Below are 15552 nucleotides of genomic sequence, written 5' to 3'. Positions count from 1 at the left end.
TAAATTATTCGTTGTTGCGCAGAGCAGCACGGTAGTAGATCTAAGCTAGCAACACCGCACTGCACTGGACCTCTTTTCTTGGTTTTGCGTCGCTTACCAGAGATGTTAAAAGTAACGTTCTTGTAGAGTCGTGAATAACTAATTAACTGTAATACAATAGTACTGTACAGGCTGTGTTTTCTGCATTATACAATGAATTGTTAAGTATGTTCTAAGATTTGCTTTCCGTTTCCGCATTTGGCACGTTCCGCTTTATACAAAAAGAATCACCATGTAAAAGTGCACTTAATGCATTGGGGCCAAAGTACTTATATGGTTTGGGCAGATTTCTGAATTATACACGTGCCAATTTGAGCAAGTTTTACTGTATCTTGACACTATTGAACTTCCATACAAGCTCCTCTAGTGCCCCAGGCCTATCCATATCCATCTGTGACAAGATGACTTTGTTTAAGGCTCTAGCATCCAAAGTTATGCATACTGAGCCATCTTTCCTTGGCACTATTAAAGGGAACCACAATAATTACTTGGAGATCACTCGATAGTTCGCCATTGAATCATTTTCTTCCTTTATTTGCGACTTTTTCCTTCATTGTAGCCTCTGTACTTAAATCTTCATCGGGACCCACCTCTTCGTACAAACATATGCTATCTTCTGGTTCATAGTTCCAGTACATCATTCCCTTATGATCTGTATTCTCACATCACTACCTATATTTTGTGTAACCTCATTTTCATTAAATTTAAATACGTGTTGCTCCTGTTCATCTCGTATCCTCATTACAGCCTCTGTAAAATCTAGCATTGGCCTGTTAGCAATTAATCAATCTTTCCCCAAAATCAAATTGATGCACAGTCCGGAAACCGTGATGGCATCTACTTATAATTAATTAAAGAGGTCTTTAAATATGTCTGCTTGTGTCTGTATGTGTGGATGGATATGTGCGTGTGTGCGAGTGTATACCTGTCCTTTTTTCCCCCTAAGGTAAGTCTTTCCGCTCCCGGGATTGGAATGACTCCTTACCCTCTCCCTTAAAACCCACTTCCTTTCGTCTTCCCCTCTCCTTCCCTCTTTCCTGATGAGGCAACAGTTTGTTGCGAAAGCTTGAATTTTGTGTGTATGTTTGTGTTTGTTTGTGTGTCTATCGACCTGCCAGCGCTTTCGTTCGGTAAGTCACCTCATCTTTGATTTTATATATAATTTTTCCCACGTGGAATGTTTCCTTCTATATATATATATATATATATATATATGCTCATAAGTAACATCAGCATCAGTAATTTTCTCTGCTATTGTCATTCAAATTAATTGTTTCATTTTGATTAGGTACCACATATTCTTGGTTTACATTGTCATTTTTTTGCACAAAATGTATCTTTTCATTGTCTTCCATTAATAGGTAACTTTACATTCCCAGTGAAATCCTTCATGGCTACTTCAGAATTCTCAATGAGATTATTGGTTACTGAATTTACTATTTCAGATTCATCACTAAGGTTTGAATTTACGTTTATACTTGTGTTATTTGTGACTTAATTTGCCAGTCGTTAAACTCGTGTCTGATGGCGCTAACATACATTGGTATCTGATCCACTGGATCATCACTACTAATGTGAGATTGAACTCCCATACTTCTGAGAGTGTATCTTACTTCCTTTCCCCCATACATTTCATTAATACTAATGATCGAATTACAAATCTTAGACTGCTGTATACAAGCACAACACTTACACTATATTTCTTCCTCGACGTACTGCCGCTGATGGTCATAGCTGTTGGCTGCACCGCTGGCTGGAACTTCGCTATTGTGGTGTGCTCAAGCTGACACTGCAAACACACCATGTAGTGTAAAGTGCACCAGCTGCTGCCACACCTGTTGTCTGTGGCTGCCTCAAGCTGCTCTGCATGCTGCACCGTCTCATAGAACTAAGGATCTTGAAGTGATGATTAAATCATGGGCTGCGCACACAACATTAACTTTTATTCTTGTACCATTTACTATTTCTGATTCATCCCGATACTACTTTCATCGTGACAGATAATTGGATTTTGCAGCATCAGATACTATAGTTAAACTAAAATTCAACAACAGTTCAAACACTGTACAAAGCCTACTTAGCACAGTTGTTGTGCAGTTTCCTGGCCGTTCACAGTTCACACATATCACAATCCTTATACATTTCACTGGTCGGTTACAGTTCACCTTTCTCGCTGATAAAATCTAGCCTCACAATTCCAAAGCACTTTGACTTCAAAGATTTATCCCCACTAGGGATGCCTTGTAAGGCAAGTTGAAAAAGAGAGGAGGAGAAGTTGATATATACGTGCATGTGATAAACTCTTTCCCTCAAAAAGTTCTCTCCTTCATACCTCCCCTGTGTTACCACAGAAGACCGGTCACAGATCTCATTTGTACTAAGATTGCATTACACGTGAGGTGCCTATTTGCTTCCACCACACTGAGTGGAATACATACGTTCTAACTAATGTTCACCAACCTTCAGTCTTCTGTATGTGTTTTCCCCTGTGTAAAAAACAGCACATGGTTCATGAATCCATTATCTTGAGGCTGTAAGAAACCCTTAGCGAGGAACTTATTCACATAATATATTTAAATTTTCAATTATTTTCTTTATATGGGATGCCACTCGCTTTTTGTTAGCAGAACACGAGAAATTGCACAAATTACATTCCACTTTATAGTCACAAATAATTTCCACTCTTCAACAAAATAATGAACTGTGTATTTCCATAATTTCTATCATGCTGTTCTCGGCTACATGTCCAAATAACCATACATTGCTAATAAAGTCTTGACACAGACTGCGACAAGTGTAGTGTTTAATAAAAAAAGAAAAAGAGAAGAAAAGAAAAGGTTGCAAATGTGGGAAGAAATCGTGAGTAAAAGGGGTTTTTTAAATCGTTAATGACCGTGAAAAAGGGAAAGAACGAAATGCAAGTTGGACTTTGTATTACAGAAAAGTTATCGGGCTTTGTATTACAGAAAAGTTATCGGGCTTTGTATTACAGAAAAGTTATCGGGCTTTGTATTACAGAAAAGTTATCGGGCTTTGTATTACAGAAAAGTTATCGGGCTTTGTATTACAGAAAAGTTATCGGGCTTTGTATTACAGAAAAGTTATCGGGCTTTGTATTACAGAAAAGTTATCGGGCTTTGTATTACAGAAAAGTTATCGGGCTTTGTATTACAGAAAAGTTATCGGGCTTTGTATTACAGAAAAGTTATCGGGCTTTGTATTACAGAAAAGTTATCGGGCTTTGTATTACAGAAAAGTTATCGGGCTTCGTGATTCGGAAAAGCTGTTGTTGGGGTGGTCCTTGTGGCGTTTCTGAGCAAAAGTCAAACCAATTTCCAGTACAAAAATTATTTGGAAGAGGAAAAAAAAGAGAAAAAAAACAACAGAGAATAACAAAACATGATTAACAGGGGGAAAGGGCGTAGATAAGAGTTCATCCTTTACCATGTTAACATGTCTTCTTTCGTGCAGCGTCCAGGTCTTCAAAAATCTCCTACTTCATTTCTGCATGAAAAGTAATAGCTGCTTCGAAATCTTGCAATCGTCCAGGAATCGCTAATGTATACAAATCAAAAAGTCTTGATAATAAATGCAATGTATTTTATGTTGCTGCTTCCATCCTCTGAATTTCATACAAAATTTCCACAATACGCCTCCACATCAATAAGTGGTTTTTCGACTTTATCAGACCAAGACTAGCTAATAATTTTTTACGTCTGCATTAAGCTTCCGCTCTCGAGAGACAAAAGATGGATAGAAAACAAAGAGTTACATTTTTAGTACTTTCCTTTTCTTATATATTTTCTCTGCTGTCGAGCGCTCATACAGCTGCGACGGTATAATTTATATCTGAGGGAACGTGTGTAGCGCGGCGAAATTCAAAGTCCCGCTACACAAGCAACATGTCTGTCCTCCGAGGCTGCCCAACCAGCTCTAATCTCACCGCCAAACCACTTCGCCGACCATTCAAGTTAGGTGCAATCCACAGATCACCTACCTATCCAAAGATCATCGAAGTGCTTCGTCAGCTTTTTCGTTTAGCAGTTGTTTATTATTCTGCTGGTTATTAACACTTGTGAAATAATGGAATGATAGCTTCCTATTGAGAAGTGCTTTAATTTGAAATTCATGTGAGTATGCTATTTAGTTTGACTCATATTAATAACAGATGATCGTCATTGTGGCACGTAGCTTCTGAATGCAGCAGCCAATTGTGGGGGAGGACCACAATTTAGGCAGTCTTTATCATTATACCCGTACTGAACACACCACCTATCATCGGTACCTCACACCACACCACATCACATCATCATCTTGCCGCTGCTGGCTTTTCTCAACCCCCCTAAGATCATCTTGTACCTGAATATGATGATAGGCACCAAAGAGTGTCCTGAAGTAGGGTTATGTTTAACTTCTGTCTGGCAATTTTTTGAAACTGTATGAACCATTCGTAACACCGAGTATGGATTAAACACTCATCACTGTTGCCTTCCTGCATAATTTGGTGGGGGTCTGTAAAGATTTTCCTGAGTTTGATGCAAAATTTAATGCACATGTATTGCTCCTCTAAATCTGCCATCTTGAAATTTGCAAACTGTGTGACACAATGTGACACAAGGTTCTACACAGTGTAGAACTAAACAATAACTAACAGACATACAACAATGAACTTTTAGCAGTTACACATCAAACACCGTCATGTATAGGGATGCCAACCGCATTTTGCTCCAACACGCTATTGGCATTAAATTAAGATTGTTCCAGAATTTTTTGAACAGACATCATATAAATGATAAATGAATGTTTACAGTATTTGAATTAGTAGTGTAACAACTTACTGTTTGCCAAAACAGGGACAGTTAGACTGGCTATTGCTAAAATTCTCCTGCCCTGCTGTTCCTAGTTCCTTTAGTCCCTCTCTTACATTGAAACTCTTGCTCTCCAGGAACTAGAGCAGCATGCACAATGCCACCTCAAAAAAACATTCCTGTCCTCCTACCTTGCACTACCGCTATCCACCTCTACAACAGTCTCCAAACTCTCCCACATCCCCTCATAGCTGTCAAACTCCACCTTATAGACGTACTACATTTACCACACCCTTACAAACTCACTCCCACCACCGTACAGAATCCAGAACCTAAACAGACCCGAAACACTGTCATGAGTTGAATTGCCTCTCCAAAAACCTTAGTCTCACAGAAGTATCAGTCCTTTCCCAAGGCCTTACCTTTTGCCCCTTTCCAAATTTAATCGTGCCAGACTTCAAGACCTTCTCTCCTCCTGTCAGTCCCTGCAGTGGAAACACTTTTCTGCTACCAACCCTAACAGACTCAACCCATAACAAATGTTGAACCCTGCCTGACGCAGTTCTCCATCCAACTGTGATTCATTCTCAATGCCCCCAGATTACCCATTTTAACTTAACCAAAATGTGAGTTTGAACCTTATGTCACCATCATTCCCCAAATCTCTCAACCTGCAAGCTGACCTTAAATCTACAGAAAGAACCGCAATCCACTTTTAAAAATGGAACCCGACCTCATAATCCTACCTGCTGACAAAGGCTCCATCACTGTGGTTTTGAACTGCAGGGGTTATCTGGTGGAAGAACTCCACCAACTTTGTTTCCCCCCTCTCCCCCCTCTCCCCCCTCTCACCCCCTCTCCCCCCTCTCCCTCCTCTCACCCCCTCTCCCCCCTCTATTATTTAATGAAACACTAATGGCAGAAGGCTAGGAGTTGCATATCTCTGCTTGCTAGTGTTAGTATTACCTTCTGTAAGAGTAACTCTCAAATGATGAGACTTGTAGATTTATTCTTTGTACTGATGAGTAATTCTATTGAATTTGTTTAGTGTACTTCTGAAATTTATGGTCGCAGTGAGCTTTGAGGTAAATTGAAGTTGGAAATATGTAATTCTTTTGAACTGTTCACTTGTACTACAACAAACAAGATTTGACTGTTTTTTAAATCTTTATATTTGCCATAAAAATGTTACTAGCTTTTGGATGTTACGTGTAGCAAGGTGCCTACAGACATTGTTGGTTATCTTTTTACAAGCTGTATTGTACTTTTCAGGTGTTCCAGAAGGATGGATTTGATTACTTTACTGATATGATGCCAGCTCTGCATAATTACGTAACTGTAGACACAGCTACTTTCCTCTCCAATGAAAATTATGTGCTTGCAATGTACAACATGTGCAAGGCTGTAAGTAATTCTACGGTTATAAATCCGTATAGCATGTGCATTTGGATACAATTTATAGTAGTAATTTTGGAAATTTTATTAACAGAAGACAAGGAATTGAATAGCCTTAACGTATCACTCATTTTATATGACTTACATAAATTCATGTAACAAATTACTGGTTAGTGCTCAGAGAAAGGGACGTTCATTGCATTTACAGTCTTTATTCAGACAAAATGTGAAAGATCTGTCACCATTATTTGTTTCATGAAAGATGTTTTAACTGCCTCCTATTATCGATAGTTTTTCCTCAACACTCGTGTATTATTTCCTTTTTTAAGGTATGACTAGTGTGTAGAAATGTGTAGTTCTCTGTTTAAATATCTTTTATAGCCAGTTTACACCACAAATGCACATAATCGAATTTCATTCCTAATAGAGTGCGGTGCCACAACTTGAAACAGGGCAGGTGCAGAGTCCAACATTACATTAACAGCAGTCATATGGTCGGGCTCATTTCATGATCTACCTGCTGTGGAATGATTCATAAGAATTATTAGTTTATCCATGTCTGGATGATGCTGATGCTGTTGTTCATTTAATGAAAAGCCATTCCAGGTGCATTTTTAGAAATTTATTAAACTCGCATGACTGATTTTGGCCTTCATATTAGGCCATTATCAAGTGTATCGGAAACAGCCAAATGTTAATACATAATATGATGGGCATATAGATAATTTGTTTTTTGTAGTAGAAGATGAGACACAACGCTTATGTTTGTACAGTGAAAGTGCAGAAATAATACATAATTTTAGTTTTGCTGTGGGAAAGCGATGTCTAATGATAACAGTACTGGTCAAGTGGATTTAAAAGAGCCCAGTGAAATCCAGAGAAAAATGGATGTGCTGTAATTATAAAAACATACAATAAAAAAAATGTTAACATACTTTAGTTTAAGAATTATATTCTGCATGTTTGAAAATTGTGATTCTATAATTTTTAAATAAAATGTGAAATGAATTATTTGGGATTAATAAATTTGTAAAACACTTGCAATGAACAAGGTGTCAGTCGAGCAAAAAGGTATGACCTCCACTGAAAAAAATTTGAACCATCGGAAGCTTTTTAGGCTCTAGCATAGCTTGGCGCATCATTGACTACGTGCTAAAGTATTTAAACAGACGACTGGCTATATTTCACAGCCAAATTCATACGCAAATTTTTTAGCTGGTAATGGCAGTCTGAGGAGTTTGTTCATTGCTGAAACCCTTTTTATAAGGAGCATTATGGTATGATATGGCTGGAATAATGACGGAAGATTGAGGCTTATGATAAATGCCAAAAACCTGTCCGTTTTCATTCATGGTGATTAAAAGATCTAAGGAATTGTTACTGTGTGTCCTGCTGGTGCTCAACTGTAAAAACTTTGTCAGTGCAGCTACCTTTGCCTTACACGTAAGGTGGCACCACGTAACTGCGAGTATGGTGGAGCCATCTATTGGTTGAGAGACAGATGTGTGCGCACTGTGTGGTGTTGCATAGTGCCAGTGTGGTTTCATCCCAAACAGAAGGTGTTCACACAAGTTATCGTCCACTACCGTACATGCAGGCGAGTAAGCAGGAGGAGTGATTCAATTTTTGGCAGTGGAGGGAGTTGGAGGTTATGAAATGCATCGACAGATGGAGGCTGTGTATGGTGAGAACAGTCTAAGTGTTGTGGAATGGCACAAATGATACTTTGAGGGTTGCGAGTCACTGGAAGGTGATGCTCGTCCGGGACAGGCTCGTCGTGTCATCACACCGGAGATGGTTGCGAAAGTGAATGTTTCAGTCTTAGACAACCGCAGAATCACTGTGGACAAGATGCATTGTTTACTGGGTATTAGCATGGGCATCGCCCAGTCCATAATGCATCAACACTTGAACTTTTAAAAAATCTGTGCATAGTGCGTTCCCTACCAACCGACCGCCGAACAGCGCAATACTCGAATGGCACTGTCTTTGAGTCAACTGCAATGTTATCATGTGGAGGAATACAGCTTTCTGTCGCATATTGAAAGCAGGCGTCAGAGTAAGCAGTGGAAACATGCAGTTTCACCACCTCCAAAGAAATCAAAGGCCATGCAAATCAGTTCTGGTAAGGTCATGATGACCAGCGTTATCAAGCCTCTTCACAGAACCTTACACAAGCCATCAAGTTGAAACACCAAGGCATGTTGTCCAGTGGCATTATCCTCCTGCATGATAATGCCCACCTACGCACGGTCAACGCGCTGAAGACGACATTGCAGCAGTTCTGATGGGAAATGCTGGGACATCCATCATACAGACCTGACCTCCCCCCTACGTGTCCGGGGGTTGGAATAGGCCCGAGGTCTTCCTGCCTGTCGTAAGAGGAGACTAAAACGAGTCCATCCCCCTCAAGGGGGTAGTTAGCACCTGCGTCCGGAGACGGACGGTCCCACGACTTATATTTGTGGTCTTTTTGGTTTTTCACTTCTTGTTTCTTCCTTCTTTGGTTGGTTCCTTTCTTTGTTCTTCTCCATCTCACTGTCTTCCTTCCTCTTTCCCTTGCCTTCTTCTCCTTGCCTTCTTCTCCTTGCCTTCTTCTCCTTGCCTTCTTCTCCTTGCCTTCTTCTCCTTGCCTTCTTCTCCTTGCCTTCTTCTCCTTGCCTTCTTCTCCTTGCCTTCTTCTCCTTGCCTTCTTCTCCTTGCCTTCTTCTCCTTGCCTTCTTCTCCTTGCCTTCTTCTCCTTGCCTTCTTCTCCTTGCCTTCTTCTCCTTGCCTTCTTCTCCTTGCCTTCTTCTCCTTGCCTTCTTCTCCTTGCCTTCTTCTCCTTGCCTTCTTCTCCTTGCCTTCTTTGGTCTCCGCCTCGGCGTTTGAGACAGTCTGTCCTCTCTCTTCTTTTTCTTCTTCCTTCCTCCCTGTGCGCGCCTGAAGGCCAACCCACGCGTTCGCACGCGTAGCTGGTGACGGGGTAACACGTAATTCCCCGCCCTGGGTAGACAAGTAAGGCACGCACGTACCCCCTGGTAAAGGCCAGGCCCAGGGAGGGGTGATTGCCTGAGCTGATACCTTCTGACCATGCCGATTGGTCCCTCCGTCTGTTTCTCGGGAGGTGTGACCTGAGGTGTAAACATTCACCAAAGGCGGGAGTGCCCTCTGAGAGGGTCCCCTTCAAGAAGGAACCGTCCCGTGCAGACTTCCTACGTACCTCGACCTCCCAGCCATCGACCGGAACTTCCACCAAACGACCTTCCAAGAAGGCTCATAGGAAGCACAGTTCTCCTTCTCCGCCACGGCGCATTTCTTCTCCTGCGCCACCCAGCGGTTGCCGCCCCGGGCCGTCATCCGTTTCGCCTGGCCGCACTGCTGGTAGCCGAACATCTGGCCGTTCACCGGCGGAGGATGCTCCCCCTCCCGGCCATCTTAACAAGATGGCCGATGAACCTATAGAACCAATGGACGATGACTGTCCGCCTACTGATAGAGGCGGCAGTGCTCGCTCGAAGCCAGGCCCTCAGCGGCCTTCGAGGTGACCCCTTCTTTCATCTTCCTTTTCTTCTTACGATGGCACTTATTCACTGGAATATTCGCAGCATTCGCTCCAACCGAGAGGACTTGAAGTTGCTGCTCCGCTTGCACCGTCCGCTCGTCGTAGCCCTCCAGGAAACGAAGCTACGCCCATGCGATCAAATTGCCTTGGCACACTACACCTCTGTGCGTTTTGACCTACCCCCTGTGGTAGGTATCCCGGCTCATGGAGGGGTTATGTTGCTGGTCCGGGATGATATTTACTACGATCCCATCACGTTGCACACCGGCCTGCAGGCAGTTGCCGTCAGAATTACTCTCCCCACTTTCACATTTTCTATTTGTACCGTTTACACTCCATCGTCGTCTGCCGTTACCAGGGCAGACATGATTCAACTTATTGCTCAGCTACCTGCACCATTTTTGTTAACTGGAGACTTCAATGCCCACCATACTAGATTCAGAAGATTTAGCAATAGAAAAATTCAATTTTAGACCTAAAAAGTATTTAGGACCTGACAATTCAGATATACTAGCAATCTTCTTCAGATTGGATATCTTCTTACTGGTACCTGGGGCTGGGACGGAACCAAAAGTGCCAGAAATATTCATCCTGCCCGAGGGGCTCCCTGTTAGCAGACCTTTTCAACCAGCTCAATCTTGTCTGCCTCAATACTGGCGACCCTACTTTTCTTTCGGACACTCTATATGTACTCCCCCACTTGCACACCGGTTTGAGTGGTATGCACTTTCTGATACATATTCGAGTGACCACTTCCCGTGTGTTATCCATCTCCTGCAGCATACCCCCTCTCCGTGCTCATCTAGTTGGACCATCTCCAAAGCAGACTGGGGGCTCTTCTCTTCCAGGGTGACCTTTCAGGATCAAACCTTCACAAGCTGCAATCGTCAGGTCGCACACCTCACGGAAGTCATTCTCACTGCTGCTGAATATTCCATCCCTCACCCTACTTCTTCTCCATGTCGCGTACCGGTCCCCTGGTGGACCGCAGCATGTAGAGACGCTTTACGTGCTCGTCGACGTGCTTTACGCACCTTTAAACGCCACCCTACAGTGGCGAATTGTATCAATTATAAACGATTACGTGCACAGTGTCGTTGTATTATTAAAGAAAGCAAGAAAGCCAGCTGAGCTGCTTTCACAAGCACCTTCAACAGTTTTACTCCTTCTTCTGTTGTCTGGGGTAGCCTGCGCCGGCTATCTGGCACTAAGGTCCACTCACCAGTTTCTGACTTGACGGTCGCGAATGACGTCCATGTGGCCCCTGAGGCTGTCTCCAATGCCTTCGGCCGCTTTTTCGCAGAGGTTTCGAGCTCCGCTCATTACCACCCTGCCTTCCTCCCCCGCAAACAGGCAGAGGAGGCTAGGCCACCCAACTTCCGCTCCTCGAATCGTGAAAGTTATAATGCCCCATTCACCATGAGGGAACTCGAAAACGCACTTGGCCGATCACGGTCCTCCGCTCCAGGGCCTGATTCTATTCATATTCAGATCCTGCGGGTAAAGGTTTCCTTCTTCGTACTTATAATCGCATCTGGATTGAGGGACAGGTTCTCGCATGCTGGCGCGAGTCTATTGTTGTCCCGATCCCTAAGCCGGGGAAGGACAAGCACTTGCCTTCCAGTTATCGACCCATCTCGCTTACCAGCTGTGTCTGTAAAGTGATGGAGCGAATGGTTAACTCCCGTTTGGTTTGGCTGCTCGAGTCTCGACGTCTACTTACCAATGTACAATGTGGATTTCGTAGGTGCCGCTCTGCTGTTGACCATCTGGTTACTTTGTCGACCTTCATTATGAATAACTTCTTGCGGAAGGGCCCGACCGCGGCTGTGTTCTTTGATTTGGAGAAGGCTTACGACACCTGTTGGAGGGCGGGCATTCTCCGCAGCATGCATACATGGGGCCTTCGCGGTCGCCTCCCTCTTTTTATTCGTTCCTTTTTAATGGATCGACAGTTCAGGGTACGTGTGGGTTCTGTCCTGTCGGACACCTTTCGCCAGGAGAATGGGGTGCCACAGGGCTCAGTTTCGAGCTTCGTTCTCTTCGCCATAGCGATCAATCCAATAATGGATTGCCTCCCAGCTGATGTATCAGGCTCCCTTTTCGTGGACGATTTTACCATCTATTGCAGCGCGCAGCGTACGTGTTTCCTGGAGCGCTGTCTTCAGCGTTCTCTTGACCGTCTTTACTCCTGGAGTGTCGCCAATGGCTTCCGTTTTTCTGCCAAGAAGACGGTCTGTATTAACTTCTGGCGCTACAAAGAGTTTCTCCCACCGTCCTTACGACTCGGTCCCGTTGCTCTCCCATTCGTGGAGACAACAAAATTTTTAGGTCTTACATTTGACAGGAAACTTAGCTGGTCTCCACATGTCATATTTGGCTGGCTATTGTACCCGTTCTCTAAATGTCCTCTGTGTTCTCAGTGGTATGTCGTGGGGAGCGTATCGAACCGTCCTACTTCGCCTATATCGGTCGATCGTCCGCTCCAAGCTGGATTATGGGAGCTTCGTATACTCCTCTGCACGGCCATCCATCTTACGCCACCTCAACTCCATACAACATCGGGGTTTACGACTTGCGATCGGAGCGTTTTATACTAGTTCCGTCGAGAGTCTTCATGCTGACGCTGGTGAATTGCCACTCACCTACCGGCGCGATATACTGCTTTGTCGGTATGCCTGTCGGCTACTGGCAATGCCCGACCACCCGTCTTATCGTTCCTTTTTTGACGACTCTCTCGACCGTCAATACGGGTGGTATGTCTCTGCCCTGCTACCCCCTGGAGTTTGCTTTCGTCGCCTCCTTCAACACCTTAATTTTTTACTCCCTGTAACCTTTCGAGTGGGCGAGAGCCACACGCCACCTTGGCTCCAGGCTCAGGTTCGCGTTCACCTTGACCTCAGCTCGCTCCCAAAGGAGGTTACCCCCGGTTCGGTATACCGCTCCCGTTTTGTAAAACTTCGTTCGAAGTTCATTAATATGACCTTTATTTAAACAGATGGCTCTAAGACCAATGACGGGGTCGGTTGTTCTTTTATTGTCGGGGCACAAAGTTTCAAATACCGGCTCCATGGCCATTGTTCGGTCTTCACAGCTGAGCTGTTTGCCCTCTACCAGGCTGTTCTTTACATCTGCCGCCACCGACATTCTGCATAGGTCATCTGCTCCGATTCCCTGAGCGCCATCCAGAGCCTCAGTGATCCGTACCCGGTTCACCCTTTCGTGCACCGGATCCAACGCTCTCTTCAGCAGCTGGTGGACGTCGGTTCTCCGGTTAGCTTTATGCGGGTTCCTGGCCATGTCGGTATCCCTGGGAACGAAGCTGCAGATGCCGCGGCCAAGGCTGCAGTCCTCCAGCCTCGGACAGCTTCTTGTTGTGTCCCTTCGTCAGATTGTAGCAGGGTCATTTGTCGGCGCATTTTATCGCTGTGGCATGCCGATTGGGCTGCACTTACAGACAACAAGCTTCAGGCCTTGAAACCTCTTCCTGCGGCTTGGACGTCCTCCTCATGCCCTTCTCGGCGGGAGGAGGTAGTTTTGGCCCGGTTACGAATTGGACACTGCCGGTTCAGCCATCGCCATCTGCTGACGGCTGAGCTGGCGCCGTTCTGCCCATGTGGGCAATTGCTGACGGTCCGCCACATTTTAACATCCTGTCCGGATTTTAACACACTGCGTCTTGATCTTGGCCTGCCATGTACTCTCGATGCCATTTTAGCGGATGACCCAGGAGCAGCTGCTCGCGTTCTTCATTTTATCAAACTGACCAACCTTTTCTAAGGACATTTAATTATGCTTTTTTTTAAATCCTATGCCTGTCGATCTTTAGTCGTGTTTTCCCTTTTAGTTGTTGTTTTAAACTTGTGCCTCGCGGTGCATTCCTAATGTAGTCTGGGCGCTAATGACCGTTGAAGTTGTGCGCCCTAAAACCACAAAAAAAAAAAAGAAAACCTGACCTATCACCAAGTTAGTTTCACGTATTTGGACCTCTAAAACAAGCTACTCGTGGGCATCAATTCGCAACTGATGATGAAGTGTGAGACTGGGTCCAGGCCTGGATCAGACGGCAGCCTACTAGCTTCTTCAAGGATGGAATCGACAGGCTAGTGTCAAAATGGGATAAATGTGCAAACAGTTGTGGTGACTATTTTTGAGTATGTTTACTGTGTATAACTGCATTTTTGAGTTAGTAAAATGGTCACCATTACTAGTGAACGGGTTTCATTTGAATGCCCCTTATACATTTGCGAAATGATCACTTCTTGTTGTGAGCCACGGAGTAAAATGAGAATGTCGTCAACATAATGTTTGCAGTACACTGTACAAGCCCAGAGGCGATGTCTGAAGAATTGTTTTCCAAGTGATTGGCAAAAATATCTGCTTGTGCCCTTGCCACTGGAGATCCCATAGGTAATCCAGAAATTAGTTGTATGAACTTGATAAAGATCTAAAAAAGCAACTGGAGTGGCTTTTAATTAATTGAACAGCAGTTGTGGAATTAGCATTATCCAGAAGCAGAAAACTAATTTAAGTTTGTACAACGTTCATTTAATGGTACGTAATTTTTTGACTTTGCTAAAATTTTATCAGCTGTACGATTAAGTAAAATTGGGGTTTCTTAGACAGCAAATCAAGCTAGCATCTTGGTATAAGAAGAAACTAGACAGACTTTCTATATCTCAAAAATAGGCTTCAAATATGAGGAAGAACCAGAGCCAAAAAAATTAAGAATTTTGCAGTACTCATTAAAAACACCACAATTTTGTTCTCTAATATTTACTTTTAGATAAAGGTGTGTCTGTAAAAGGACTCATTGGCCTTAAGAAATAGCATAACACATTTCAGTTTCTTATTATAAATATTATATCATTTTGTGGTAAATGAAGATTCAAAATGTACAAACCAGGCAAATACGTCTTAAAGATTGTCTTACTGATGCTTACACTGTTTATCTGTTTAATGCATGTGTTTACACAGGAATTGATGTAGATGGATAAAATCTAAGTTCAGTGGAAAACCGTTCCAAATACCAGTTCAGGTTGTGATCTACCTAAACCAATTGAACAGACTAACCACAATATTACTGCAGACAACTTTAGCTCAGTCAAGTTAGCAACAAGTCTCAAATCAAGAGAACCAATGTACATAGGAATGTTAGGGAAAAAGATAGAAATTCCAAAAGAATTCTTACCTGTAAGATGCAAGGAAGGTGGTTCTCCTATGTATGCATTCAAGCATGATCTAAGACAAGTTGCATTTGTGCCAAAGAAGGGTAGGGTTGTGATTCTAATTTCAGCTATGCATCATGACGAATGTAAAGCTGGTAATACAGATAAGCCAAAAATAATTCCATAATCTAATCACACTAAAGGTAGTGTTGATGCCCTAGATGAGAAGTGTGCAAGTATTCAACTGCGCGATGTACTCAGTGATGGCCAGTTGCATTGTTTTTCTGCATATTGGACATAATTGGGGTGAATTTGTTTGTCCTTCACAACTCCTACACAGGCAGCATTGACTCTGCTTCTTTAACTTTTGGAAGGAGCTTGTAAACTCATAGGTGACACCACAGATGGAAAAGCGAGTCGACAACACTGATGTACACTGCAAAAATCATGCATCCATTTGCCATGTTTTAGGTGTAGTTTAATCAAGAGCAGAAGTCATTGTAGAAAGATAATAAAACTTGAAAACATCTTCACCTTTAACCCAGAAAACAAAAGGAATGTGCCTTGTGTTTGCTTTTATTGCAAGAAGCCAATATGC

At 43.2% G+C, this 15552-nt stretch overlaps 1 protein-coding gene across 2 annotated transcripts in view; it reads left to right on the top strand.

The window, feature by feature from the left end:
- Positions 1-15552, top strand: part of LOC124613996 (importin-7) — a 188456-nt gene that overhangs the window by 101669 nt on the left and 71235 nt on the right. For both annotated transcript variants that reach the window (XM_047142794.1, XM_047142793.1), the window contains exon 15: positions 6120-6251. In XM_047142794.1, coding sequence (XP_046998750.1) covers positions 6120-6251 — 132 coding nt within the window. The remainder of the gene's footprint in view (positions 1-6119; positions 6252-15552) is intronic.

The sequence above is a fragment of the Schistocerca americana genome, chromosome 4, assembly GCF_021461395.2.
Source record: "Schistocerca americana isolate TAMUIC-IGC-003095 chromosome 4, iqSchAmer2.1, whole genome shotgun sequence".
Lineage (NCBI taxonomy): Eukaryota > Metazoa > Arthropoda > Insecta > Orthoptera > Acrididae > Schistocerca > Schistocerca americana.
The sequence above is the reverse complement of the archived record's forward strand: the minus strand, read 5'-3'. Positions and strand labels throughout refer to the sequence as shown.